The 27,041-nt window shown below is 47.1% G+C and overlaps 1 protein-coding gene and 2 long non-coding RNA genes across 9 annotated transcripts in view; 1 reads left to right on the top strand and 2 right to left on the bottom strand.

The window, feature by feature from the left end:
- The window catches only part of LOC310755762, a 1,619,227-nt gene that overhangs the window by 951,745 nt on the left and 640,441 nt on the right, over positions 1–27,041 (bottom strand). The window lies entirely within an intron of this gene.
- Positions 1–27,041, bottom strand: part of LOC310755775 — a 332,521-nt gene that overhangs the window by 1,355 nt on the left and 304,125 nt on the right. The window lies entirely within an intron of this gene.
- Positions 8,741–27,041, top strand: part of RHBDL3 (rhomboid like 3) — a 129,733-nt gene continuing 111,432 nt past the window's right edge. For 2 of the 7 annotated variants that reach the window (XM_083598835.1, XM_083598833.1), the window contains exons 1-3: positions 9,044–10,843; positions 14,213–14,359; positions 19,162–19,185. In XM_083598835.1, coding sequence (XP_083454961.1) covers positions 10,721–10,843; positions 14,213–14,359; positions 19,162–19,185 — 294 coding nt within the window. In that variant the 5' untranslated portion in view covers positions 9,044–10,720. Of the gene's footprint in view, positions 10,844–14,212; positions 14,360–17,618; positions 18,165–19,161; positions 19,186–27,041 lie in introns of those variants that run through there. The other 5 variants (XM_083598836.1, XM_083598834.1, XM_083598839.1 and 2 more) reach the window with 5 other exon arrangements.

Raw genomic sequence — 27,041 nt, 5'->3', positions numbered from 1 at the left:
GTAACCTGCCCTGGGACTTGCTGGTGAAGGGCTGGTTTTTTGTGGGAAAGTACTTTTAAACATTTTTTTCAATTCATTATGAATTTCCCCCCAATACTCTTTTACCACTTTACAGGTCCACCACAAAAAAATGGCAAGTTGACCCCCACCACCTCAATAAAGTCCCTGCCTATTCCATGGCTTTCCCTCGAGTTGCTATGGCTGTCTTCTACATGCTAGTGATCACTGTAGGAGCACATATGGCTTTGGGTTTTGCCAATGGACTGCGTTTGTGCAGAGGCAAAATTTGTGTGAACCAGCACTTATTAAGCCACTAACATTGGGGCTTGTGGGCTTCTGACAAGCACCTGGTTGGCCACTGTGAAAACAGAATGGTGGACCAGAGGAGCCATTATTAGGTTCTTATAAACAGGATCATCTGTCTGTATAAAAGGATCCACACCAGAGCCAGTGTGGTGTAGTGGTTAAGAGTGGTGGACTCGTAATCTGGTGAACCAGGTTTGATTCCCCGCTCCTCCACATGCAGCTGCTGGGTGACCTTGGGCCAGTCACACTTCTCTGAAGTCTCTCAGCCCCACTCACTTCACAGAGTGTTTGTTATGGGGGAGGAAGGGAAAGGAGAATGTTAGCTGCTTTGAGACTCCTTCGGGTAGTGATAAAGCAGGATATCAAATCCAAACTCCTCCTCCTCCTCTTCTTCTTCTTCTTCACACAGTGTTTTGAATAAATGGGGCTTCAGAACAGTTGGGCAGATCCACACTGTACATTTCAAGAACATTCAAGACACATGACTCCCCAAAAGAATCCTAGGAACTGTAGTTTGTTAATCATGCTGCGCATTGTAACTCTGTGAGGGGAAAACTATAGTTCCCAGGATTATTATTTTTTTTTGGGAGGGATCATCTGCTTTAGATGTGTGGTGTGCACAAACGTGAGGTCACAAACGCACCAGCAACCTCATAAGCTTTTCTCACTGCTCTTTGGCGCCTTCATTTGAGAGCCAACTCTTGGTGCTGACAGGATATATGGCTGTTATGGGGCTACCCTAAAGCTGAGGAGAAACAGAGCCCCCCTCCCCTTTCCTCGTCTCATCTAGAAAGCGCCTCTATGGGAAAATATCAAAGAGAATGGCTCTTTCTCTTTTTCTCTTTCAGAGGCAGAAGACCTCCATGGGGAAGGAAGAGGGTTTATTTCAGAGCTAGGAGAACATCGAATCACTCAAGGCGGGGGGAGCGGGGATGGATGGACCAAAAGGTACCCCTGCTGCTGTTGCGGCCGCTGCCTAGCTTTTTAAAGTCAGTTTCTTTTAGAGCAAGAAGCAAGCTGTGGAGATGCTTTTAAAAAAGAAGAAGAACTGGTCAACAACTTTTGCACAGGGCACCACATGGGAAGAAGAATCCGTTGGTTCTCTTCCAAGGAGAACAAAGGGACAAACAGAGGAGAGGAGCCCTGCTTGTGGGCAGGAGGAGGAGGAGGAATTGAGGGTTTCATTTGTGGAGAAAGAGAAGCAGAGCCTCGCTGATTCTCCAGAGCCTAGAAAACATAGCAGGCAGGGCAGCCGCAAAGGTTGCCAACAAACTGCGGGGGGGGGGGGCAGCTGGATCTGCTCTTGCACGGAAGGTTTGATATGCAGAAATCAGCATAATAGTGCTCATTTGATTACAGTGGTACCTCGGGTTACATACGCTTCAGGTTACAGACTCTGCTAACCCAGAAATAGTGCTTCAGGTTAAAAACTTTGCTTCAGGATGAGAACAGAAATCGTGCTCCGGCGGCACGGTGGCAGCAGGAGGCCCCATTAGCTAAAGTGGTGCTTCAGGTTAAGAACAGTTTCAGGTTAAGTACAGACCTCCGGAGCGAATTAAGTACTTAACCCGATGTACCACTGTACCTAATTAGCAGAGTTCAAATTTACACTCTAGAACAGTGGCTCTCAAACTTCTTTCTTTGGGGCCATACTTTCAGAATAAAAAAATGCAATTTCATCAGTAGTTTTCATTTCCTAGAGTTACTTATTTTTCACCTAAATGTCTGAGTTAATCTCAGACTGGGCCTGTGGTGCAATTGAAGAAAAGGTTTTTATTAACTTGTCTTTGAAACTCATGCTATAGGGCTTTCAGTGTTAAGCTTAATCAAAAGCCCATGTGCTCAGCATGTATTAGAAGCCAGGGTACTTTTTATGTTTGTTATTAAGCTATGATTACTAAATGGTCTTTCTGATCATGCAGATCACTCAATCACTGCCAGGGGCATGGGGAAGCCCCACACATTGGAAGTTGGGGGTGCCCAGCACAGGTAGGAGACACTAATGAACAATGGAATACTGCATCCCATCCCTCTCCAGTTACAGGAAAGGGGTAGGGGTATGAGGGTGGGGTGGGGAGAAAACAAACAAACAAGCCAAGCATACAATAATTAAAGGTACAGTGGTGCCTCGCAAGACGAAATTAATTCGTTCCGCGAGTCTTTTCGTCTTGCGATGTTTTTCGTCTTGCGAAGCACGGTCCGTCGCAACTGCGCCTCTTCAAGCGGCTTTAAGAAAAAAGCGAACAAACTTGCAAGACGTTTTCGTCTTGCGAAGCAAGCCCATAGGGAAAATCGTCTAGCGAAGCAACGCAAAAACCGAAAAACCCTTTCGTCTTGCGCGTTTTCCGTTTTGCGAGGCATTCGTCTTGCGGGGCACCACTGTAAAGGTAAAGGGACCCCTGACCATTAGGTCCAGTCGTGGCCAACTCTGGAGTTGCAGCGCTCATCTCGCTTTATTGGCCGAGGGAGCCGGCGTACAGCTTCCGGGTCATGTGGCCAGCATGACTAAGCCGCTTCTGGTGAACCAGAGCAGCACACGGAAACACCAGAGTGGTACCTATTTATCTACTTGCACTTTGACGTGCTTTCGAACTGCTAGGTTGGCAGGAGCAGGAACCGAGCAACGGGAGCTCACTCTGTGGCAGGGATTCGAACCGCCAACCTTCTGATCAGCAAGTCCTAGGCTCTGTGGTTTAACCCACAGCACCACCCGCGTCCCTAATACAATAATTAGAAGTTTGGAAAAGCAAAGAGGGAAAGAGATCACTAGCTGGCAGAAGGCTGATGAGGACTACCAGATATTCTGCCTCATGGAAACCCCTTCTGTTTGTCTCCACTCTGCTTCAATATTTGTAAATAAAACAATATTGGGAGTGGGGAGTCGGTGCTTCCCCTTGGAACTTCTCGTTGCTTAGGGGAATAAGCAGCAAGCGCGCTGCAGAATCAAATCAAAGAGACCCCACCTGAGCACCTCTTTAGTCACTGCAATCAGTGTTTCCATTTTGGAGCCATCTAGCACTCTGACCTCCGCTAGGCTGTTTGCTCGACAGATGCTGGTCGGCCCCCTCCCCTTGGGCTCGTCCCTGCATATTCATTAACTGACCTTTTTTTGCATTACGGGATTAGATTGGAATCCATGGTCCTCTCGGAATAATAATAAATGTTGCTATTTAAATGACTGTTGTTAAGGCAGAACTTGGCTCGTATTTTCAAGGCACCCTCTGTTAGTTCATGGAAATGAACTGCCCACGTGTTAACCGTCTAATGTGCCCCACTCGTATCTGTCAATTATTGTTTTACAAAGCTGAACTGCCAAGGAGGACGTGGAAGGAGAGAAAACGAGGGCTGTACAAATCAAGAGGTTTTCAAAAGCTTAGAAGCTCATCCTATGCTTGTAGCAAAACCTTTTAATTAAAATGGTGTGATTTTTTCCTTAGACGTTAATAGTAGCAAGGCCCTTGCTCACTCATCTCTCAAGATTCTTTGCTTAAATTATCAGAGCTGTTGACTGTGAATTTGTACTGTAGAGGAGCAGATATTTATGGTTTGTTTGTTTTTTAAATAATACTGTACAGTGGTACCTTGTTTCTTGAACTTAATCCGTTCTGGGAGTCCGTTCGACTCCCGAAACAGTTTGAAAACCAAGGCACGGCTTCCAGTTGGCTGCAGTCAATCAGAAACTGCACTGGACGTTCGGCTTCTGAAAAACGTTCGCAAACCAGAACATTTACTTCTGGGATTGCAGCATTTGGGAGCCGATTTGTTCGGGAGCCAAGCCGTTTGAGTACCAAGGTATCACTGTATTCATCTGTTGAAGTAAGGAAATATTGTTATTATTATTTTTTAATCAGATTATAAATGAGAAATTTGCAGGCTACTCTTTTAGCTTGGTAAAAACGCCACAGATTCTGATAAAGTGAAGATACTCTGGTGTTCCTGGCTTGTTGTTGTTGTTTAGTTGTTTAGTTGTTTAGTCGTGTCCGACTCTTTGTGACCCCATGGACCAGAGCACGCCAGGCACTCCTGTCTTCCACTGCCTCCCGCAGTTTGGTCAGACTCACGTTGGTAGCTTCGAGAACACTGTCCAACCATCTCGCCTTGTGTTGTCCCCTTCTCCTTGTGCCCTCCATCTTTCCCAACATCAGGGTCTTTTCCAGGGAGTCTTCTCTTCTCATGAGGTGGCCAGAGTATTGGAGCCTCAGCTTCAGGATCTGTCCTTCCAGTGAGCACTCAGGGCTGATTTCCTTAAGAATGGATAGGTTTGATCTTCTTGCAGTCCATGGAACTCTCAAGAATCTCCTCCAGCACCATAATTCAAAAGCATAATTTCTTCAGCGATCAGCCTTCTTTATGGTCAAGCTCTTATTTCCATACCTCACTACTGGGAAAACCATAGCTTTAGATGCCATAAATCAAAGGTGGGAACTGTGTCTAGTCCAAGGGCCTTGATTCTTTCTGAGCAACCTTCTGGGGGGTCACATGCTATTGGCGGGCAGGGCCAGAGAAAAATGTGGATGGGGCTAATAATGCAATTTTTACCTTTCTACAGTAGGCTGATCTCTGCACACATTTACATACTCTGCTCTATCTTCCATCCAGGCAAGCAAGAGGCATTTTGCAAGTTAAAGGTCACATCCCAGGCAGGCAAAAATACTCAAAGAGGATATGAAGTAAGGGCAGGGAGAGGCATGGCCTGGGGAAGAGTCCTGAGGGACAGATAGAGACTTGGAGGGCCATATTTTGTCCCCAGGCCACATAGAGTTGCCATATGTCCTCTTTTTCTAGGACACAGCCTCTTTTTCAGGATTTAAATTTCTGTACAGGTGGATTTTTTAAAAATTGGCAAAATGCCCTGGGTTTTGTTATTGTTTGTTTTTGTTGTTTGTTTACAGTAACCCAATAATTTTTTAAAAAATGAAAACAATTTTAAAATTCTGATGCGTCACGCTCCCACCCATGCCGTTTTTCATTAATGGATTGGACATTAATTAAAACAGTTTACTAAATTGTTCTGCGCACACTTACAAAAATGTGAACACCCCAAATACTTTCATGTGGCAAGCGAGGAAGCAAAATATGTATTATTATTATTATTATGTTGTTGTTGTTGTTGTTGTTGTTGTTGTAAGTTAAGAACATTGCTACTAGCAATATATCACAGCTTCTACAGCTGACATATAGCAGGGGTAATTTAAAATGAGTGTTGTTGTAGCGATCCGTAGCTAAAAGTACAAGTCGTCAAATGTGTCCTCTTTTTTGCTTTTCAAAATACGGCATCCCTAACTGAGGTTCCCCACCAATGCCATAAGTGAAAGGGTTTCATGTGAATGCAATGGTGAAGGGCTGTTCTTAGATCCAGCCTTCTGCTTGCTAGATAAGCAGGTAGCATCTGTAGCTCCTGGTGCCTTTCAGAGTTTTTCTTTCTGGTGTCCCAGCTTTACTCGGGAAGAAATGATCAGGCCACAGTTGTTGTAACATCCAGGGTAGATCACTGTATGTGTGCATTAAACACTTGCTTTGATGCAGATTGCTAACAGGAGCTGACCTTCAATGCTTCAAACGGGGGATATAAGCCCAAGTTATCCAAAGGACCATCTTCCTTCACATAAAAGGTAAAGGGACCCCTGACCATTAGGTCCAGTTGCGGCCGACTCTGGGCTTGCGGCGCTCATCTCGCTTTATTGGCTGAGGGAGCCGGCGTACAGCTTCCAGGTTATGTGGCCAGCATGACTAAGCCGCTTCTGGCGAACCAGAGCAGCACACAGAAATGCTGTTTACCTTCCCGCCAGAGTGGTACCTATTTATCTACTTGCACTTTGACGTGCTTTCGAACTGCTAGGTTGGCAGGAGCAGGGACCGAGCAACGGGAGCTCACCCTGTCACGGGGATTCGAACCGCCGATCGTCTGATCGGCAAGTCCTAGGCTCTGTGGTTTAACCCACAGTGCCACCTGCGTCCCTTTCACATGGTCACCAATTCCTTCACATGGTCACCAATTAAGATTCTGCCCAGCAGCCTTTTTCTGTGTCTCTGCCTTCTGGGCCGAAGTGGTTGCCTTTGCAATGTCCATGCTATGGGAGCTTTTGCTATTTTGACCTCAGTTGTTTTGGAGTTTTAAATGTTCTGGTTTATTTCTTACATTGCTTTTATAAGCCAACATGAAGATGTTTGCACCACAAGTGGGGTGTAAATGCTATCAACGAATAAATTACAGTTGCCAGCTATTTTAGTTATTCACAGCTAGGTAATTTTGGACCCAGGGCTTAATGGTCTTGTAGCGGACGGGGTGGGGGGACAGCTCCGTTACTTCAGTTGTGAAGCAAACAATTAAATTTCCTCTTTTCCCCCTTCTACATTCCTGATGTTCTAATCTAAAGCATGGGTAGGCAAACTAAGGCCCGGGGGCCAGATCCGGCCAAATCACCTTCTCAATCTGGCCTGCAGACGTTCTGGGAATCAGCATGTTTTTACATGAGTAGAATGTGTCCTTTTATTTAAAATGCATCTCTGGGTTATTTGTGGGGCATAGGAATTCATTCATATTTTGTTTTCAAAATATAGTCCGGCCCCCTACAAAGTCTGAGGGACAGTGGATCGGGCCCCCTGCTGAAAAAGTTTGCTGACCCCTGTTCTAGAGGAGCTGGGAAGAGTCTTAAAAGTCAATTTTATTTTGTTTGTTTTTTTAAATGCAGATTCACATTTTCAGCTTAAATCATGACTATATGAATAAACTGGAGTTTGCTTTGGTTGCCCCTGGTGCTAAATGTATTTACTGGGAAGCAAGCCTCATTTTGTTATAGAGAAGAAAAATAGGTAGAATTCAATGTCGAGCTGAGGTGATCGTTCTGCCAGTGCAGCTATAGATAGATAGATAGATAGATAGATATTCTTAGAGCAAATAGTTTTCCGGAGTCTATTGGCTCCTGTGGGCTTAGCTGCACAGCCACCAAAAATGTTTCCTAACTACATTTCTTGAACTTAAATTCCATTTGAAACACAGAAAAGAGAGTTGATTGCCCAACATTGTTTTGGAGTTATATGGTATCCTTATTCTTAGTCAACAGTATATGACTAAGGAAGGTTCAGATCAAGAATTCGTAACTGAAGAAAGAAACCAATTCGGTTCATACACAGAAATAACATCCCTCCCTCTCATTTGGCAATGTGCTAATGCCAATTCATAAACCAGAAGGCTTTTATTCTCAGCAGTTTGCTGAGGTGCATCCCTCAAATTTATAATCCAGGTGCCAAATGGATTTAACAGCTGATATCAAAATGGGAGCAAATTACTGTGAGTTAGAATTTTGAAGTTGCTGTGAAAATTATAATATGAAGCGACAAGACAAAGGTTGGAGACTTTTTAAAAAATCATTAGTAATAGCAGGTTGCCATCTGTTTTTCTCTGCTCAACTAAACAGTGATAAAAAGAGTGTGTTTGTGTGAGGGAGAAGGAACAGAAATTAGATTGCTGATCTCTCCACCTCCAGTTAAACTAGCTGCACTGCTTTGTACGCACTAGCTCAAATTTTAAAAAACAAAAAAACTGTGAACCAGATTTTTTATTAAAAAAAGCAGTGAGAGGAACTGATGGAAATGTGTCTCTATATGAGCAAACACGGAATCTAGATAACACTACATCGGCATGTTTGCTGTGTCATAACAGAAACAACTTTTTCTAGCTTAGAAAGGGGCAGCTGCTTCAGGGATACAGTACTTTGTTGTATAAACAGAACGAGTTTCTAGCTCTCTTGGTAATTAAATCAAAACATGAGAATGGGGAGGCAGTTTAGAAAAAGTTGTGTGTTTGCTTCACACAGTCCGTGGTTCCATTAGTCTCTTATGCCAGTCCGTGTAATAGAGGCAATAGAGGGCTATCTATACTTGGTACTGTGTAAGGCAATCAGCTTCTTCTATGACGTTGCTGTTGTCGTTTAGTCATGTCCGACTCTTCGTGACCCCCTGGACCAGAGCATGCCAGGCACTCCTGTCTTCCACTGCCTTCCGCAGTTTGGTCAGACTCATGCTGGTAGCTTCGAGAACACTGTCCAACCATCTCGTCCTCTGTCGTCCCCTTCTCCTTGCGCCCTCCAACTTTCCCAACATCAGGGTCTTTTCCAGGGAGTCTTCTCTTCTCGTGAGGTGGCCAGAGTATTGGAGCCTCAGCTTCAGGATCTGTCCTTCCAGTGAGCACTCAGGGCTGATTTCCTTAAGAATGGAGAGGTTTAATCTTCTTGCAGTCCATGGGACTCTCAAGAGTCTCCTCTAAAGGCACAGGAGCAGGTCAGCTGGCAATCCTGTATGGAATAATTTGAATGATGAATGTTAAGGATTAGTGGAATGGCCGGGCTGCAGGAATGTCAGACGGCTGCAGTTGTTCTCAATTTAAGCAAACTTCCACCCCCCCACCCCCAATCCCTCCCGCGTCACCCGGCCCCTTCTAAAGGAAAACCCTCGCATAAGCCAGAGGCATAATCGCCTCGGGACGCCTCGCTGCTGGCGCATTGGCCACGTGCGCTCCGCAACGCGTCATTCTCCCTATGTAAACAAGAGGGCGGGACTATGCGAAATGAGATCCCGCCCTTTCTCGAAACTCCAAGCGCGACTCCCACGCCAGGTGCAGAACTCCAAAACGGCGGCGGCGTGGGAGAACTTCGGGATCTTCCTCGTCATAAATCACTTTGGGCCGGGTCCCCCCCCCCCTATCCCGAGCTGGGCTGCTTTGGCGCATGGTGGAAAAGAGGAGGAAGGGAAGGGGGGAAAGAAAGACCGAGCCTGGGCTCGGGGCCTGGAAGGGCGCGGCGTCCCGTCCCATCCCTCTGATCCTGGCGCAAATCCTCCCGTTTGCACAGCCAACACGTCCGCATCTTGGAGGAATCCCGGGCGCGACGTGCCCAGCGCCCGCTCCTGGAGGCAGCCTTGGGAAGGGGAAGGCGCTCCGCTCGCCCCCAACAGGCCGCCCCCGGCCTGAGCGGGGGACCCACGTGCTCTTCTAGACCCGCAGCCAGCTCGGCGCGCAGTTTCTAGCTAGGCTGCAAAGCTCACCGTCATCCCTGCTCTGCCCTGGCAAGGAGCCGATCGCTGCTCTCTCTCCCTCCCTCTCCACCGCTCGAGGCAGAGTTGCCGCTGGATCCACTGAGTTGGCTTCCCTGCCACCAGCTCCTTGAGACGCCGGCCACCGACGCTTCTTCTGCGCCACCGTCCCACGAAGGGGGTCTGGCGGCTCGCCGGAGGTGGGGGGCCGTTGCGATCGTGGGCTTGGCGACGCCGGAGAATCGCCCCCTATAAAGCGACCTCCCTTGGCAAGGTCACCCGAGGGAAAGAAGGCGCTCTTCTTCGCAGCGCGCGCGCGCGCGCGCCCTTGCCATCTCTTCGGAAAGCGCCAAGGCGACGCGGCTGGCCCGGGGCGCGTGGACGCGGGTTCCTACTGCCCCTTAAAGCGGTCGTGGCGCGTTCCCCACGCCTTTCGGCCGCAGAGCTTTCCCGTGAAGTTGTGGCCCCTGCGGCGCGCCGGCTTCCCCCGCTTCTCCTCCCTTTTGCAGCCTCATCTGGGCTTGCAACGCGAGAGGGGATCCCAGGCAAGCTCGACCGACCCGCCGCTGGATCGCGACTTTCCTTGCTCCTGCAAGCATCGCTCCCCCCCCCCCAAAAAAAAACCACCACCACGCATGAAACCTTTTGGCGCTCGATGGTTTTAATCCCGCAGGATTTGCAAGCCGGGAGGGGGCTTCCTCCGGCCTCATGAGGAAGCAGCAGGGAAGCCCCCCACTTCCATGACCAGGAGGAGGAGGCACCTCTCCTCCACCCGCGGGATGAGCGCGATGTCTGCGACGCTGCCACAGAAGAAGGGCAGGCGCCTCCCCGCGTGGCGTGGCGCGGCTCCTAGTGGGACTAAGGCGGCAGCAGCAGCAGCGGGAGCTCAATGACCAAAAGGGGCTGAGGAAGAGTAACCGGGAGGGCTCGCGGGTGAGCGCTCACCTCGCGTGGACTAACAGGGCAGGAGGCGCAAAAGTTTGGCCAAGTTTAAAGGGCGCGCGCCTAAAAGGTTTCGAAAGGTCCGGCTCCCCTTGGCCTGTGCAGTTGGATCGAAGCTACATCAGCGCCAGCATGCCAGCTGGAGGACGCCTCTCGTCTCTCGAGGGATATTTTCCTTAAGGGGGAGGGGGGCAAAAAAAAAAATCTACCCACGCAACAACACCCACCCGGTCTCTGGCTGCAGGAGCCAGCATGGAAGAGGAAGGGGCCAGGCTGCATCGGCGGCTTTGAAAGTTTGCCAAACACCTCCGAGGTTGCTTTTCTTCCTCCAGCCCCCAACCCCCTCGCCGAAAGAGGAGCGACTGAGAGGAAGGGCAGAGAGGGGGGGGGGGCAGATCGGGGGTGGGGGTGGGGTCGACCAGGGAGTTGGCTGCTTCCAAGCATGGGAGACAGGTTGCCGGAGCCAAGCCGTGCAAACCCTTCTCCCGCGGTGGCCGCCGGCTCGGAAGCAGAAGCGATCGAGGTCCTGGAATCCGAGGATGTCCTGCCTATGGCTACGGAGGACGTGAGTTTCATTTGATGTCTCTCCCCCCCTCCCCGCCTCCCCCTCCGTTCCCAGTTGACTTTAATCGGATCAAGCTATTTAAAAATAAACTTCGGAATTAAAGGGAGGGGAAGTTTGATTCTTTCTAGGAAGAGAAAGTGGGAAGAAAATGAGGTTTCCCCCCATCATTGGAGTTCCCAAAGTAGCCCCTCTGCAGCAAGATCCCGGGCCTGTTTACACGGGAGTAAGCACGGCTCACTTGAGTGGGGGTTACTTCTAGGTAGGTGTGCATAGGATGGAGCCTGAATAGCTTTGCTTTTTAACCAGTGGGTGAGCTCAGTGTGATTCTGCAGATTATATGTACTCCTATAGAGATAGCTATATGCATAGGCGTAGTACTCATTCCATACCCCCCCCCCAAAGGAGACAGCACAGCAAGTTTTTTCTTGGACCAAATTAAAAGCATTTTCTCCCTTTCCGCAAAATGCTGTGTGTTAGTTTGCACCAGCACAGAAAGGGGTAATGAGTTGGCGATACACCCCAAACTGCTCTGCAAACGGGATAAGCTCCTGCCAGGAGCTGTTGTTGCCCTGGGTGAGAAACCAAATGAAAATGTGCCATGAAGGCAAAGGAATATTAACCCTGCTGTGATTCAATAGGCAGCTGCTGCAAAGCACATCGGATAACCTTGGGCGGGTGGCCAACACTCAGCCTAGCCCTACCTTGCAGGGTTGGTGTGGGAATAAAATGGGATAATTCCCCGATTTGCTTGGAGGAATGGTTTGATACAGATGTAAAATAATCAGGGGTATCTCACAGAGACAATGAAAAAAAAAGCAATCCACATGTTGCTCACCCTTACTTTGGTGCTGGATGATTACTTCTAGGGGAGATCCACACCATTCAGTGCATATTTAAAGCACATGACTTCCCTCCAAAATTATGGCAACTGTAGTTTGTTAAGGATGTTGGAAATGGTAACTCTGTGAAGGAGAAACTGCACTTCCCAAGGTTCTTTAGGGGGAAGTCATGTGCTTTAAATATGCATTGAATATGCTTTATTATATCTATGGTGTAGATCTGCCCCCTAGTTGCTACTACTGCCTCCCTCCTGCTGTCAAATCATGACTTCCTGCTGAATAATGCAGTGGTACATAAGTGCCCCCAACCTGCCAGATGTAGCTGTGGACATGTGGTGGGTAATTTGTGCTAATGCACAATGTCATCTGCAAGAGCTTTAGCTTACATTTGAACAAATGCAGTGTGCTCAGCGGATCACTCACACTCTTCCCATGCAATGCTTGACTGTTTGCTGCAAGCTTTTCATATTGGTTTGTTGTCATCCCTCCCCACATGTGGAACCTTCAGTCATTCAGAAATTATTACTGGCACTAATATCATCTCGGGGATAAGAAAATAAATGCAATGAGATTTCAAAGAAATTACTCTTCTTCCTAGTCGTTTGAGGCGATTTTGCAGCAAAGCACATTTGGGTCTGAATCCCACAGCCGGTTTGGGATGTGACCACATGTACTTTCATTTTCATTAAGTGTGTGCTCAGTACTTTCAATGTGAACCTCCAGCCTTCCTAAGCAGCCTAACTTAGTTGTAAGCCTTAATCTCTAAAGATTCTTAAACAGTGAACCTTATTAGTTACCAAGTATTTCCCTGAGAATGCATCCCCCCGCTTCATCTCCAGCTGACGGTTGGCGGAAGATTTAGGGATGCTTTATATTGCTCTTAACCCGCAACTGCTGCAAGATTAATCACTAAATGGCAACCAGAGCACTTGGGTCTCAGGGATGGCACATTCTGCTATCTAAGCACTTTTAGAGCAAATAGTCCTGCGACAGTGAGCGATTCCCCGAGAGCAATTTCCTCCTGTTGGTTTTCTAACTCATCCTATTATTTGATTGCATTTGTTTCCTTTCTGAAGATTTCCTGGTGCAAAAGCAATCCACATATTCAAGCTGCTGGTGCTTGAATAACACACAGGAGAGCCTTTGCCATAATTCAGAATGCTTCTAGTGGTATTAGCAAGCAGAAACCTCCTAATTCCCTAGCAACTTTCCTGGCAGAATTAGAGGGTCTGGAATGCAGCTGAGGACCATTTAGTCCAGGGAAGAGGAGCCTGTTGCCCTCCAGATGCAATTCCCATCATCCTAGAGCACTGGGCATGCTGGCTGGGCCTGATGGGAGTTGGGAGTCCAACAGCATTTGGTGATCTACAGGTTTCCCATCCTTTCACTAGTCCTTTGTTTCAGGTGTTCTTTCAAAAATGTATCAGGAGTTCCTCATTGAGGAGACCAGCAATGGCTGAAAGAACAGCTTGGCTGCCACTGTCTTTCTCTGCAATGTGCAGCCAGTCCAGAGCTGCCTTCTAAGATGCAAGTCCCATTGAGTTCATTGGGGTTATCCACTGGCAAGTTCAGTACACTGCAGCCTTAGTTTCAGACTTCCATAACTGGTTTGAGTCGCTCACAGAAGTAGGGCAACTCTTGTAGCATCTCCTAAAAACCTCGGGGAATTGTAGTTGCGCCAGTTCTTTGTGAAAGGTCTGCAGCTGTCTCATAGAACTACAGTTCCCAGAGTCCCTTGGTCAGGAGCTGTGGCTGTTACAAAGTTTGGAAAGTTACAACAGCCATTGGTGCAGTACAGCTAAGACAGCGTAGATGTCCTCTGAGAATTCTCATGCACTGCCAATCACACACACACACCCATCCCCAAATCTTTTGTGACCCCTGCGGATCTGACACTGAAATCTGAATCCATTCCATCTTTCCTAATCCTGTGCTGAATGGAAACGATGGCACACACGCACACACACATTGCATCAGGTTAGACTTGCCACCAAGAAGGCCATGAATAGTATGTATGACAACTTCCTGTGCTGTTCATTTGTCCCTTGAATCAGGGACCTACAACCTGTGTCCCTCCATATATTGCTGGACAACAGCCCACATCGTCTCTAGCTGTTGTGTTTGAAACTGATGGGTGTTAGAGTCCAACAGCAACCGAAGGACAACAGATTCCCCATCACTGCACTAAACAGTAATGTGAGAAACGTCCTCCACCCCTGAAAATCTGGGATACCTTCTCCTCCTTCCACCCCTACATGTGAAATTTCTACTCTCACACCTTGTGAGAAAAGAAATCTGTTCTTGCAGTCCCTACCTTGATAGTTTGTGTGTGTGTTACAGTGGTCGTGCATAAACCCAGTGAGTAGCTGACTCCTACTTTTTAAATAAAATAAATGCACAACTTGTTGGTATCTTCTGTTAGTGTTTTAGCGAGCTTGTGGCAAGAGTGCCAAAGAGTAGGGTAGAAAAATCCACTTGCTGTTTCTTGCCGACTTCCTATCCACACGTCCCATTACTTCCTGCTTTATAGAACCATAGAGTTGGAAGGAACCAAAGTCCATCTACTCCAATCTGCTGCCCAAAGGCAAAGCTGCCAAGCCACCAACCCCCCACAGATCAACCTCTGCTGTCCAGGACACAGTGTGACTCAATCAGAGGGCAGAAGCATGTGAGAAAGGTACGTGCAGAGGACCTAGCTCGGAGCAAAGTAGTGCTTCCAAATGGAGCGACGATACTGATGTGTGTTTTCTCATGCCGAGTGGCAAATTGACTTGTCTGGTGGGATGTGGAGTTGTTGGGGAAAGGCTGCAGCAAGATCCTGTTGCTGCACGATGTGGCCCCCATTCGCCTGTCAGGCAGTTTCATTGTGAGTAGATGGCTGGCAGTCAATGTCAATGGTATCTTGTAGCTCCTGTGCACCTTCTGCATGGGGCGAACCCACCCACCCCAATGGGTAGGCTTACATCTGTACTCCTTTGTGGATGGGTGTCAGCACAGAGACATGAAGCGTGAGTGCTGGCAGGACTAGGACCAAAGTTGGGTTAAGTTCTGGAGAACGTCAACAGGAGGAGAACCTTCAGAGGCATGTCATTTGAAGGGAGGGGAAGCCGAGCTAGAATGAGGGTGCTGAAGGGCAAGCTGGCAGATTGGGAGGAGGGAAGTGTGGAGGGAGGAGGCAGGTGGGATCAAAACCAAAGCAGAGATGGTACCTGACTGTAGCCCAGGTAAACATTCAGGTCTGACCTGGAAGTATTTGTAACCAGGCAAGGCAAGAAGGAACCAATGAGCAGTCTGGAGGGGGTGGGAGTGGGAGGAGCTGTGTTAGGATAATGCCCTTTCTTCCTCCACTAGCACACTAGTTACTAGTGCACCAACATGGACGCCCTTGGTGTGTCGTGGCTGGATGTCTAGGAGTGGTGGGAGGCACGGGGGGGGGGAACCCCCAGGGGAAGAAAGCTCAGAGCCTGGAGCTTGGTGGTGGGACAACGATGCAAGGTATGCTTAATGCTGTAGTGCCATTTCTGCAGGGGCTGCCCATCCCGTTTCAGCGCCTGAAGCTAAACAGAAAGGTGCTGCTCCACCGCAGCTGTGGTGGCGACGGCAGCTTCTGGGTTCTGGAAAGATCTTGCCGAAAGCTGCCGCTTCTCCCCCGCTTCTCTGGTGGTGGGACAAGCGAGGAGAAGCTGCTGTGGCTTCCAATAGGATCTTACCAGAACCTAGAAGCTGCTATCACTTGTTCTCTTGCAGCCGCAGCAGCAGGTGGCAGTGCATTGAGGGTTTGATCATGCCCTTCCCCAGCCCCCGCTCCCCTGTGGCTCTTGCTGCTGAAGCAGACCGCTTCCTTTTGCCTCATTAAAAGGCTGTCCCTGCATTTCTGGCTACAAAACCAAAACTAAGCAGGAGAAAGAGCTTAAACAGAGGGAACCAAAGCACTTGAAGAACCTCACCCAACCCTCCCATTTTTGAAAAAGGACAAGGACTTTGGGGCATGTGGGGCAAGTTTTGTGCTGAGCCCAGAAAAAATGGCTTGGGCGCTGGTTGTAACCTCTTCCAGTTGCATCTCTCTCTCTGCAGGGTGAGATCCATGTGGAGCCCAGAATCCAAACTTAAAAGGGAATGTGCTGATTGGGGAAAGGAGCCTTTGTACCCGACCACAGGGGGAAGTATCGGATTCCTTAGTGCTTGTAACCCCCTTCTTAATATTTAAATACATTTGTCTTGCTGGATTTCTTTCCCAGAGAGTAATAATAAACCCGATTATTATTACCTGGGAAAGCTATGTTTAACAATACATGTAATTAGAGAAGAGAAGCCACATTTAATATTACACAAGAGACCGGAACCGCTCTTTCAGAAGCAAACAGGCTTTTAAACCTCCATAATTATAGCCCCCCCCAAGTCTAGCATTTAAAATGCCTTAGATCTTGTTTTTAACTCCTTCTTGGGCCAGCATAGGTGGGTACGCATCTCTCTTCTTCCATGAAACTATTAAAAGCAAGGGACTCTACAGCTAATTGTAGAATTAAGTTATGAACTGGGCTGGTTCTGCAAAACACTCACCATTAGGGTTGCCAACTGACCACAAGGAATTGGCCGGATCTGCTGCTGTCCCTTGTAACGGCAGCTTTATCTGCAGAAATCAGCATGTGAAGGTGGTTGTTGTTGTTTTGCAGCATGTGGATGCACATTTCCCCCCTGCTAATATCTGCAGATCTAACATTGCTCAAGGCACACAGCAACAGAGGCTGGTTGAATACACGGATGGTCTTCAGCTTGTGGGTCGCCTCTGAATCTTAGGTGGCACAATTTCAGCTTTAAAAACAGCAGGGTGGGTTCTGGCAGGTGAATTCCACCCCCCTCGCCTCTTCTGATCAGCAATCTGTACCTGTGGAAATCCCCTCTTCAATTGTGGGTGGTGCAGGAGTCCCATTTCCCTTGGCACCTGTTCATTCTAGGGGGGAAAGGAGAAGGAGGGTCATAGGCAGATGTTAATATTAAATTGGTCCCACATTGCTGGTTGGGTGTCTTGGGTTGAAGGTGACTTACAAGAGGCAATAGCTGCAAAAGGCACTTGTATGATCTGCCAAAGTAATGCCCAGTCAGGTTCATGCCAATGAGGTCTAACTGAAGGGATGCATATCTTGTATCAGTGGTGGCGGCAGCACATACACACCAAGAGGGAAACCAGAGCACCTCGCTGCAAAGGGAGGCTCGGCTGCCAGGGATGTGTGGCATCTCTGTCTGGCGGCATCTGGAGTTGCATTAAACAAAAGCGTTGATCGAACATTAACTCTGAATCACTGGGCAGATTTACTGTGACAAGTGGGAGTTTTTATATAAAGGAATATTCACTCAGGCAAGAGCTCGATTGTTTCTGTGGGATTCCAGGGAGTTAGCGCACAAAAGCTGAGCTCTTTAATAGAACAGTTTGCCGAGGTGGACCTGGCATGCGTTTTCAGGTTCGATTGGCTGGTGTTATGTGATCTGCTCTAACCGGAGGTTGTCAAGAGTGCACGGCCTGGTGTTCCTTATAATGTACAGTGGTTTAAAAAACCCCTGCTAGTTTAAGACTCTCATATCGATTCAGGTTCAACCAAGCCAAGAAACTGCAAACCAAGGCTGATGCCCTAACAGATCCTATGCAATGTCATAAATTGCACTTAGTTGTAACTTCCCATCCAGGCACCTGCGCTTCTTCCTTGGTCTTTCAGGTGCACATCCATATGAGAAGTCGCTCCTTCCTCAGAGCAAGGCATTCTGGGTAAGGTGGGCCTAGGAGAGTGCCACTACTGCCGCTGCTTTGTCATGGTGGCTAGAAAACCAATTTTAAAGAGTTTTGAAAGCTTATAAAGTTACTTTTAACATATATTTTTTTAAAGAAGATTTTCTAGCCAGTAGTGCAGGCATTTTCCTTGGCCACCTTTCCCTCGCGCTGTGAGGAGATCTGTCATCTCCTTGGCAGTCCCCTCCAAATGATGCCTCCACAGCGGTTTCTTGCCAATAGGAGGTGCTGCTGGTCTCCTCACTCCCTTGATTTTGATGTACTTCTTTATTCCGGCCGTGTTCCTGATGTAGATCTTCTTCCCTGGTTGGGGGGCGGGGGCGGCACTACTTGGTGGTTTGCCTCAGGTGCCAAAATGTCTTGGGCCGGCCCTGTGTTGACAGTCTTATCATCCACAAATTAGTCTCCTTTTAAAGACCTCCGAGTTGGTGGCCATCTTGTGGTAGCGAATGCCATCGTTTTAACTGTGCAAAGATATACTTTATTTTGTCTGCCCTATCTCCTCCAATGTTCAGGGTGTCTATATGTTTTAGCGCTGTGCGTGCGAGAGAAAATTTTTCTCTTTTCACTTTCTACATGCCATACATAACTTTATAAACTCCTGTCATAACACCCCTCATTTGTCTTCGCCCCACCCCAAGCTTAAAAAGTCCCAAATGTGGTAACCTTTCCTCATGGGGTTTTAAGATGCATTAGACTTGTATAAAGCCATTATGATAGTGGGAGTTTTTTCTATCTTTATTTTAGATCTTGTTTGTTTATGTGGAAATTGTTCAGTTGTGTATTATTATTATTATTAATAATAATTAATTAATTAATTAATTATACCCCGCCCATCTGGCTGAGTTTCCCCAGCCACTCTGGGCGGCTCCCAACAGAATATTAAAAACACGATAAAACATCAAACGTTAAAAACTTCCCTAAAAAGGGCTGCCTTCAGAAGTCTTCTAAATATCAGATAGTTGTTTATTTCCTTGACATCTAATGGGAGGGTGTTCCACAGGGCGGGCGCCACTACCAAGAAGGCCCTCTGCCTGGTTCCCTGTAACTTCACTTCTTGCAGTGAGGGAACCGCCAGAAGGCCCTTGGAGCTGGACCTCAGTGTCCGGGCTGAACGATGGGGGTGGACTACGATGGTTTAGGACTACTTTTGTTATGTTGAAGTTATGTATTTTTTTTCTTCATGTTGTAAACTGCCTTGGGCATGGTTTGAACTGTGGAAAGGTGGCCTACAAATAAAATTATGTATGCATATATGTATGTGTGTACCATCCAGATGTTTTGGAGCTACAACTCTCATCAGCCCTAACCAGCATGGCCAGTGGTTATGGGCGATGGAAGTTGTAGTATAGCAACATCTGAGCTGCACCAAAGAGGGCTGCTCTACAGAGTGTTGTGCAATCAAACATAACTTCCAAATATCGGTGACGAAGTGTTCAGTGTGGAGGAAATGGCGGCCTCTTTTTGACATCTGTGATGGCAAGGGGGTTTGTGCCTCTGGTGTGGTCATAACTCTTCACTGTCCAAGGCAGCACTAGATTGCAGGACTTCCGTTTCCTATATTCTCCATTTGATTACCTGTCTCTCTAAAAAAATAAAAAATGTTTCTGGAATGAATGTACATTTCTGTGCTCTTACACTTTTCTTCCTCTTTTCCCCTCTTCTTTCTTTTATGCATTGCCTCTTCCCTCTGTCAGCACTGGAAAGCTCTGTTTGATCAGGTATGTGAATAATTCAGATTTTTTTCCCCCTCTAACACCTGCTAACAATGGAGACCCCGTGAGTTTGTTCAATGGGGGAATCTTTTGTAACATGTAGCTTATGTGCCGTTAGTGTGGCACTGATTTGGTTGCAGTCATGCTTGGCAAGCATTACCCCCAACTCTGGGGTTCTGATGCCTGTTGTACTGTATCTTTGTACACCTTCCTTTAAATTCTTACCCTTATCAATGGATGACCCAAACCACTGAGCCTCTTGGGCTTGCCGATCAGAAGGTTGGCGGTTCAAATCCGCACAACGGGGTGAGCTCCTGTTGCTCTGTCCCAGCTCCTGCCAACCTAGCAGTTCAAAAGCACACCAGTGCAAGTAGATAAATAGGTACTGCTGTGGCGGGAAGGTAAACTGCATTTCTGCGTGTTCTGGCTTCCGTCACGGTGTTCCATTGTGCCAGAAGCGGTTTGGTCATGACCCAGAAAGCTGTCTGTGGACAAACGCCGGCTCCCTTGGCCTGAAGTGAGATGAGCACCGCACCCCATAGTCATCTTTGACTGGACTTAACCGTCCAGGGTCCTTTACCTTTTACCAGTGAATGACCCTTCTTCCCAGGGCTGTGCTGTAAAAAGAAAGCAGCTCAATATGTTTAAAGATGGGTTTTCCCCTTTCTTTAGAAGTTTCATAGCACAGTTGCTAGTTCAGCTCCTTCATGCTTGAGTGAGATTCACAGGTAGAGCACATTGATACTGAATTTCAACGTTTACATTTTAATAACAGATCAGCTTATGGGAAAATACCTTGTGTAAGCTTTGACATGCTCTCTATATCTAATGTTTCAACAATGTGTGGGACATATTGATATCGGTCAGTTTCTTAACCCCCAGAGCTTCACTGATTTAGACTAGTTGATCACTGAAAAGAATCATATAACTGTTGAACTGGAAGGGACTGTCAGGGTCATCTAGTGCAATAGGCCCAAGGTTGGAAAGATACCTAAAGTGTTAGGATGGTAGGATATAGATGTTTTACATGTTTTCTTTATTTCAGCTGTCTGCAGTAGCACAGATAATGCTAGATTAAGATTCAGTAGTGAGTCTCCACTTCTGCCCCATGCAAAACCAGGGGCGACCTGAACCCAAAATCTCCTCATTCATGCGCAAATGAAACATAGTACAATTATGTGTGTCACACATGCACAGCAAACATTCACTGCTGATAAACAGATGTCACCTCTGTGTATGCATAGAGAGGCCTTTTTTAAAATCAGTAGAGCCTCTAAAGTGAATGGTATTGTGGCAGAGGTTTTAACATGTCTGCTGATGTTGCCCGTTGCTTAATCCTGTTAGTGCAAAGGCTTCCTTTGGCTGTTTTCATAGCAAAGTCAATAATTAAAAAAAAAACAAGAAAAACTAAGCAGGCGGGAGCCGGCTGGTCTCAAAGATCTACTGAAGTCTGTTCACAGTTACGTTAGCAGGCTAGGATTTGTTCTGTAACTTGCATTTTGCTTGTTTGCATTTATATAATTAATGGGATTTTACCTGTGGATCTGAAAACCCATTGCCGTTTGCAAGCATTCAAATGGTGTTTGTAGATATTTTCAAGATACATGTTCTAAAACACAAATGTGGAGAAAAGTTAAGATTTCAAGGTACAATTTCCTTTTCCCAGTTTTAGTGACATGCGAGAAAATACATAGACATTTTCCTAGAGTTTTGTCTTGGTGGCTCGCTTTTGGCCTGCAACACTCTGTTAATGTGTTCCGCCCACTTCTGTGTAGGCAGAAATACCACTTTATGCAAGCGAACTGTTATTACTTTGTCTGGCCCTTGAAGAAGGCAGCGTTTTATGAGGCAATATAATAATTTGGTTCCTGTATGTGGTCAGACCGCACAGCGACTATCTGAGTGGGTTGCCTTGCCAATGAGATGTGCCTCTCATCCCAGAGATGGCTTATTACTATTCCCTAAGTAAGCTCACTGCCAGTGGTGATGAGTGTCTGTTTATAACCCAGTAAGCTGTGCTCTATATTTAGCCCATAAATCTGGGGTGAGCAACATTCCTCATTGTGTGCAGAATGTATCTGGGGTGGGATCATGTAGTTGCATTACTCTAATGACAAGCTGGAGTCCATTCTGTAACACATTGGCATGAATTTACTCCCATCTGTATCAGTTGTTTTATTTGGGGCGGGGTGGGGGGTGGGGCGGGAGAAGAAGAAGGAGGTCCTTCTGCATGAGTTTGCTTTGCCACTCTGAATTTCCTCTTCTTTGGGAGCTATTTTATGGCCACTTTTCATAGCTGCTTCTTAGTTTTTGTGTTATTTTGATGAGAATAATGACAATGATAATAATAATAATTTATTATTTATACCCTATGGGTTTCCTCAGCCGCTCTGGGTGGCTCCCAACAGAATATTAAAAACACGATAAAACATCAAACGTTAAAAACTTCCCTAAAAAGGGCTGCCTTCAGATGTCTTCTAAAAGTCAGGTACTAGTTTATTTCCTTGGCATCTGATGGCAGGGCGTTCCACAAGGTGGGTGCCACTACTGAGAAGGCCCTCTGCCTGGTTCCCTGTAACCTCACTTCTCACAGGGAGGGAACCACTAGAAGGCCCTCAGAGCTGAACGATGGGGGTGGAGGCACTTATTCAGGTATACTGGGCCGAGGTCGTTTCTCCGAGGTATTGGAAAGTATGTCAGTAAGTGAGAGGAAGCTGCCCTACACCAAGTCTGGTCCATTGAGCTTAGTATGAATAGCACTGACTTTCTAGGATTTCAGAAAGGCTAACATGGAGGCACTAGGAACTGGTCCTGAGACTTTGGCATGTATTCTATCATTGAGCTATTATCCTTTTATCATGATGATGAAAACAGGGAGGGTCAAAACTATGCTGCTGTTGCTGGAAAGGCACCTGCAAACTGAGTTTGGGGCCTGAATGTGCAAGGCACCCCCTTCCTTCCTTCCTTCCTTCCTTCCTTCCTTCCTTCCTTCCTTTTCAGTCCACCGAAATGTGTAGACTACAGCTGCCTAGTCTGAAGTTCTAAGAGGAATCAGCTGCTTTGCATTTTAACAATTCAGCAAAAATGCTATATTTGGATGAACGTGCTATCCCTGTTTTTAAACCCGGAACCTGAGTGTAGACTCTGTTGGTGAATAACTGGAGGGAGGAGTACAGGACAGCTAAGATAGGAGTCTCTGCTCACGGCAGAGCCACAGAAAAGTAGCTGTGAGATGGAACAACCCCTGACTCCAGTGGTTTCTGTGGCTTTCTAACAGTGGGAGCAAGCTTCATACTAAGCAGCTGGGTTGAAATTTGCCCCCAATGAAACTATAAAGGTATTTTTAAAAAAGAAAAGAAACTTAGAACATCAAACCAACTAGAGCCCTAAATGGATACCAGATGGCAGACCTAGAATCCAGCTGCTGCTGTCCCAGATATCTGGGTAGCATGGCAATCCAACTGGCAGCAGATGGCTGTGGCGCAGGTGCTCACCCACACCCCTTGGGTAGGGAAGCAGTCATGAAATAGGGCATCTAAGGATGCACTGCACTCCCCTGCCAAAAGGATCATGAAGCTGAATTTACGTGGTCTCTGCTTGCAAATGTTAAGCAGTGTCATTTGAAGCTGTAGACTCATGTGCAACCCAAAAGCTCGGCTGTTTTGTGGTTTGTGTGCTAGGTTCTTGACAACGTCTGTCCCAATCCTCAGTTGCTGGGCAGTGAGGTGACTACATTGCTAGAAATGGAAGATGATCAAAAATGAGATGAGAGCTTGGTGCAATATACCACTTAACACTGGCTTGAGACCTGCCAGTACTCAGCTGAAATGGACTGGGAGGTAACTGAAGTCTCAAAATAATTAGCCCCTCCTGAGATGAGCAGGCAACGTTGAAATTTAATCTGTTTCTGGGGTGTTGTTGCCAAAGAGAGCACAGCTCATGAAAACTGGTCCCCAAGCCTTCAATGGATTCACAAAGCTTTTATCACCTATGGGCAAAAGCAGATGTCTTCTTCCGAGATTTGAGAAACTAAGATAGATGGAAAGCCCACTAGGTTTGGGTTGGATGATGGAATATATTGTTTGCTGTAATTAAACATTTCCTCTTCCATCTGGGGTGGTTGAGTGCAAGTTTTAACATGTCTTTATCACATTTGTATCTCATTAGAGGATCCTCATGTGCATCTCAAAGTAAGCGTGGCATACATTTGTCTCACCGCCAACCCTCTTATTCTTGCACGATGGTGAGTTAGGTTAGTGATTGACCTAAGCTCAACCAGTGAGCTTCATGGCTGAGTGAATATTTGAATCTAGGTTTCCCTGATCCAAATCTACCACTTTATCCAGCACAGTATAATATTGCCTATTCCGAATAGCAACAACTCATTAAGGCTTAGGCAGGGCTCTTTCCTGGGCTTGCTACCTGGTGTCATTTTTAACAACAGGAGACACTGGAGTTCGAACCTGGAACTGTCCTTATGTAAAGCGTGTGCTATGCTGCTGAATTAGGACAGTGTGGAGCCCATGAGTGCCAAAGACGCTTGAGGGTGACTTTGTTAGCCCTCCTCCTGTTGGGAGTTAGCTCGTGTGGAAGAGTCAATTCCTACTGGGACTGCTACAGGGGCAAAAGCCCCAGTCCAGCTCAGCCCACCCACAGCAGCTATTTGCTAATCAGCTATGCAAGCCTGAGTTCTGCAAAAAATATATCAATTAGGTCACCAGCCAGTCAATAGCAGGTCATGTTGGACTGAAGTTCGGAAAAACTTTCTGACAGCAAGAGCTGTTCAGCAGTGGAACAGACTCCCATGAGAAGTTGTGGACTCTCCTTCCTTGGAGGTTTTTAAACAGAGGTTGGGTGGCCATCTGTCATGGATGCTTTAGCTGAGATCCCTGCATTGCAGGTGGTTGGACTAGATGAGCCTCGGGTTCCCTTCCAGCTCTTTAGATTCTATGATTCTAGGACCTTGGATAGCTCCTGCTCTGAAAAGGTCTGGAGCTCAGCTGTGGCCTTTTTATCCCTGTTGTCCAGGCTGCCTTTCCCAGGCTCTGATTTCTTCCTGCATGACCGATGGAAAGTCTTAACGAGGCTGGGCTGTGGCCTGGAGCCCAGCACTCTGTTGGAGGCAGCTCCCGCCTTCTGCATTGCAGCCTGCTCAGTTGGTTAGGGCATGGTGCTGATAGTGTCAAGGTTGCAGGTTCGATCCTTGTATGGGACAGCTGCGTACTCCTGCATTGCAGGGGTTGGACTTGATGATCCTCAGGGTCTCTTCCAGCTCTACAATTCTGTGATTCTATGAGGCTCTTGGTGTAGAGGTGGGGTCAGTCCCTCTGAGGAATTTGACTTGGGGGTGTTGTCTCAAGCTCAGGAGGCTCCTAGCTGATGGGCTTAACAGCCTGGTGTCAGAGCCCAGGTTCAGGTTCAGCATCTCTGTGGCTTATGTCGCTAGTCCTTATGATCTAGCTGGTGGTCCCTCTTCAGTGCCAGAGTCTTGGCTGCGGCTCAGGATCTGGGGCATGACCCTTTCCTGTGGACGATCCCATGAAATGATTTCCTGTTTTGTTTTTTGTTAGGACTGTAATTCTGGATGAACTGACGATAAAGTGGTTTTGGTTTTTTTTGCATCTTGAGCTTCAGAATGTATTTATACATGTGATCCCACACATTGGATTTTTGTTCCACATCTGCCATCTCTCTTGAGAGTTCAGGTGTGTTCAAGCCATGCTGAGCACTTCACACATCATTCTTGAATTAGAAACACATTTCCAAGCAAAGTAATCACATCCTCCACCCCCACCCCCCACCCCCCACCCTCACTTTTTAAACTGCTTTCTCTTACTAGCTTGGTTTCTATTTTTGAGGCCTGTTTATTGTCCAGTTTCAATTTGTATGGTTGGTGTCTTTTAGTTTCTATTAAAAATGCCCCTTGCTTTAACTCTTGTGTGCATTTTCTAGTGAAAACAGATGCCTGCGAATTGCTTAAGAATGTTCATAGCAGGTTTACAAACAGCTTCCTGCCTGGTTACCTCCGATAAGTATAAAAGCATCTCTGGGCGTCCAGAGAGGGACAGCATTTGTAAAATGGCATTTCAGGTGGTCCTTGTGCCATAAATGTGTAACACAGACAAATGTAGGCAATAAACCTTTTTTAATGGGACAATACACACTTATTTGTTTTGTTTGCAAAGCTGGCTTGCAGTTAGAAATCACTATGCCTTTAGAATTGCTGCAAATTGTCATTGCAGGGCAATCCTAACAGAGGTGTAAGGAAGACTGGGGCATCAGAGCAGGATTTGATGCCCTCTTGACTCCTAATCAGCATGGGGTTATTTCCCAGATTTTGGTGTTGTGCTGGCTCCAGGCTGGCATAGCAGAAGGTCCCAAATTGGGCCTCTCTCTGGCTGAATTCCATACTAGTCCAGCTCCCAGTCCGTGGCCCCTATTCTACCCCCAGAATGCTCTATTTCCCCCCACCCCTAAGCTTCCTACTCCTGGTGGGAGGGCCTCTGGTTGTAGGCTTCTGTCCACTTGGTCAAAGGCTGAATAGTTGGAGTCTGCACATCAGCAGCATTCATCCCCCACTGAGAAGCTGGTGGAGAGGAACCTGTGCTTCATCCTAAAATCCCCAGCTCCTAGCCACCAACATGGTGGTTGTAGTTTGGAATGCAGGTAGACCTGCTGTTCCTACATTTGCTATCTCATGGGTGTATGATGAGAATGGGGTCTTTCTGGCAGATCCGGCGCCGGGAGGTAGCTGTGTTCAAAATCAGCCAGGTGCCAGGTGTATTTAGCACCTGGCTTTCAACCACTTGTGACCAAGTGAAGATGCCTGGGCGTCAGGATGGCGCCTGACATCTCCACCATCTGGAGGTGCGTGCTTGAGGATCCTTGGATCCTGACTGTTTTTGCACACTAATACCACATCCTGTAGAATTTTTTATATTTTATCTGCACAATTGGAGTGAATTTCTGGAACCAAAATGTTTTGGGGTTTTTTTCTGTGCAGCCTGAGCAGGAGGAGGCAGAGGTTGGACTATCAGGGGTCAGCAAACTTTTTCAGCAGGCGACCGGTCCACTGTCCCTCAGACCTTGTGGGGGGCCAGACTATATTTTGAAAAAAATAATAATTAATGAATTCCTATGCCCCACAAATAACACAGAGGTGAATTTTAAATAAAAGCACACATTCTACTCACGTAAAAACATGCTGATTCCTGGACTGTCCGTGGGCTGGATTTAGAAGGCATTTGGGCCAGATCTGGCCCCTGGGCCTTAGTTTGCCTACCCATTGACTAGACCAATATATATGTGGACTGTCCCTGGAGCAAGTGACATTTCTTCCTTAAGTTCTCAGTTTGGGAGTGCCCTTGTTGAAGTCTGGAGGACAAGGATAGGCTGGGGGCTAGATCCTACTTTATCAAGCTACTTAGTAGGTCCCTTTTAAACTCCTTGTCACATGCCTGACTTAACAGTGGTTTGCCATTGCTCCTCACTCCCACTATGAAAATAATCCTTGACAGCAATCTGTTTGCTCAGACCTGCCGCCCCCCACCCCAGCAGCTCCCAGCCCAGCAGCTCCCTACTGCTTAAGTTAGCACCTTGGTTCAGCTCCCTGCATCTCGGGCTGCATTTTTGTTACAGCTCGTGAGGGAGTCATGGATTCCTCCACGAATGTCTTTCCCTCCCCCAGCGTGAGTGTGATGATGCTAACAAGGCGAAGCGGTGTGAGAGCCTCTCTCTGGAGATGCCAGGCTAAACCTCAGCTGTGTGGGCAGGAGAGAGAGAGAGAAAACTTGACAACCACATTGCAGTTACATCCTGGAGACAGCTAATGCCAGAAAAAGTTCTGATTCATAACAATAACA

This window comes from Podarcis filfolensis (genome assembly GCF_964270895.1).
Source record: "Podarcis filfolensis genome assembly, chromosome: 2".
Taxonomy (NCBI): Eukaryota; Metazoa; Chordata; class Lepidosauria; order Squamata; family Lacertidae; genus Podarcis; species Podarcis filfolensis.
The sequence above is the reverse complement of the archived record's forward strand: the minus strand, read 5'-3'. Positions and strand labels throughout refer to the sequence as shown.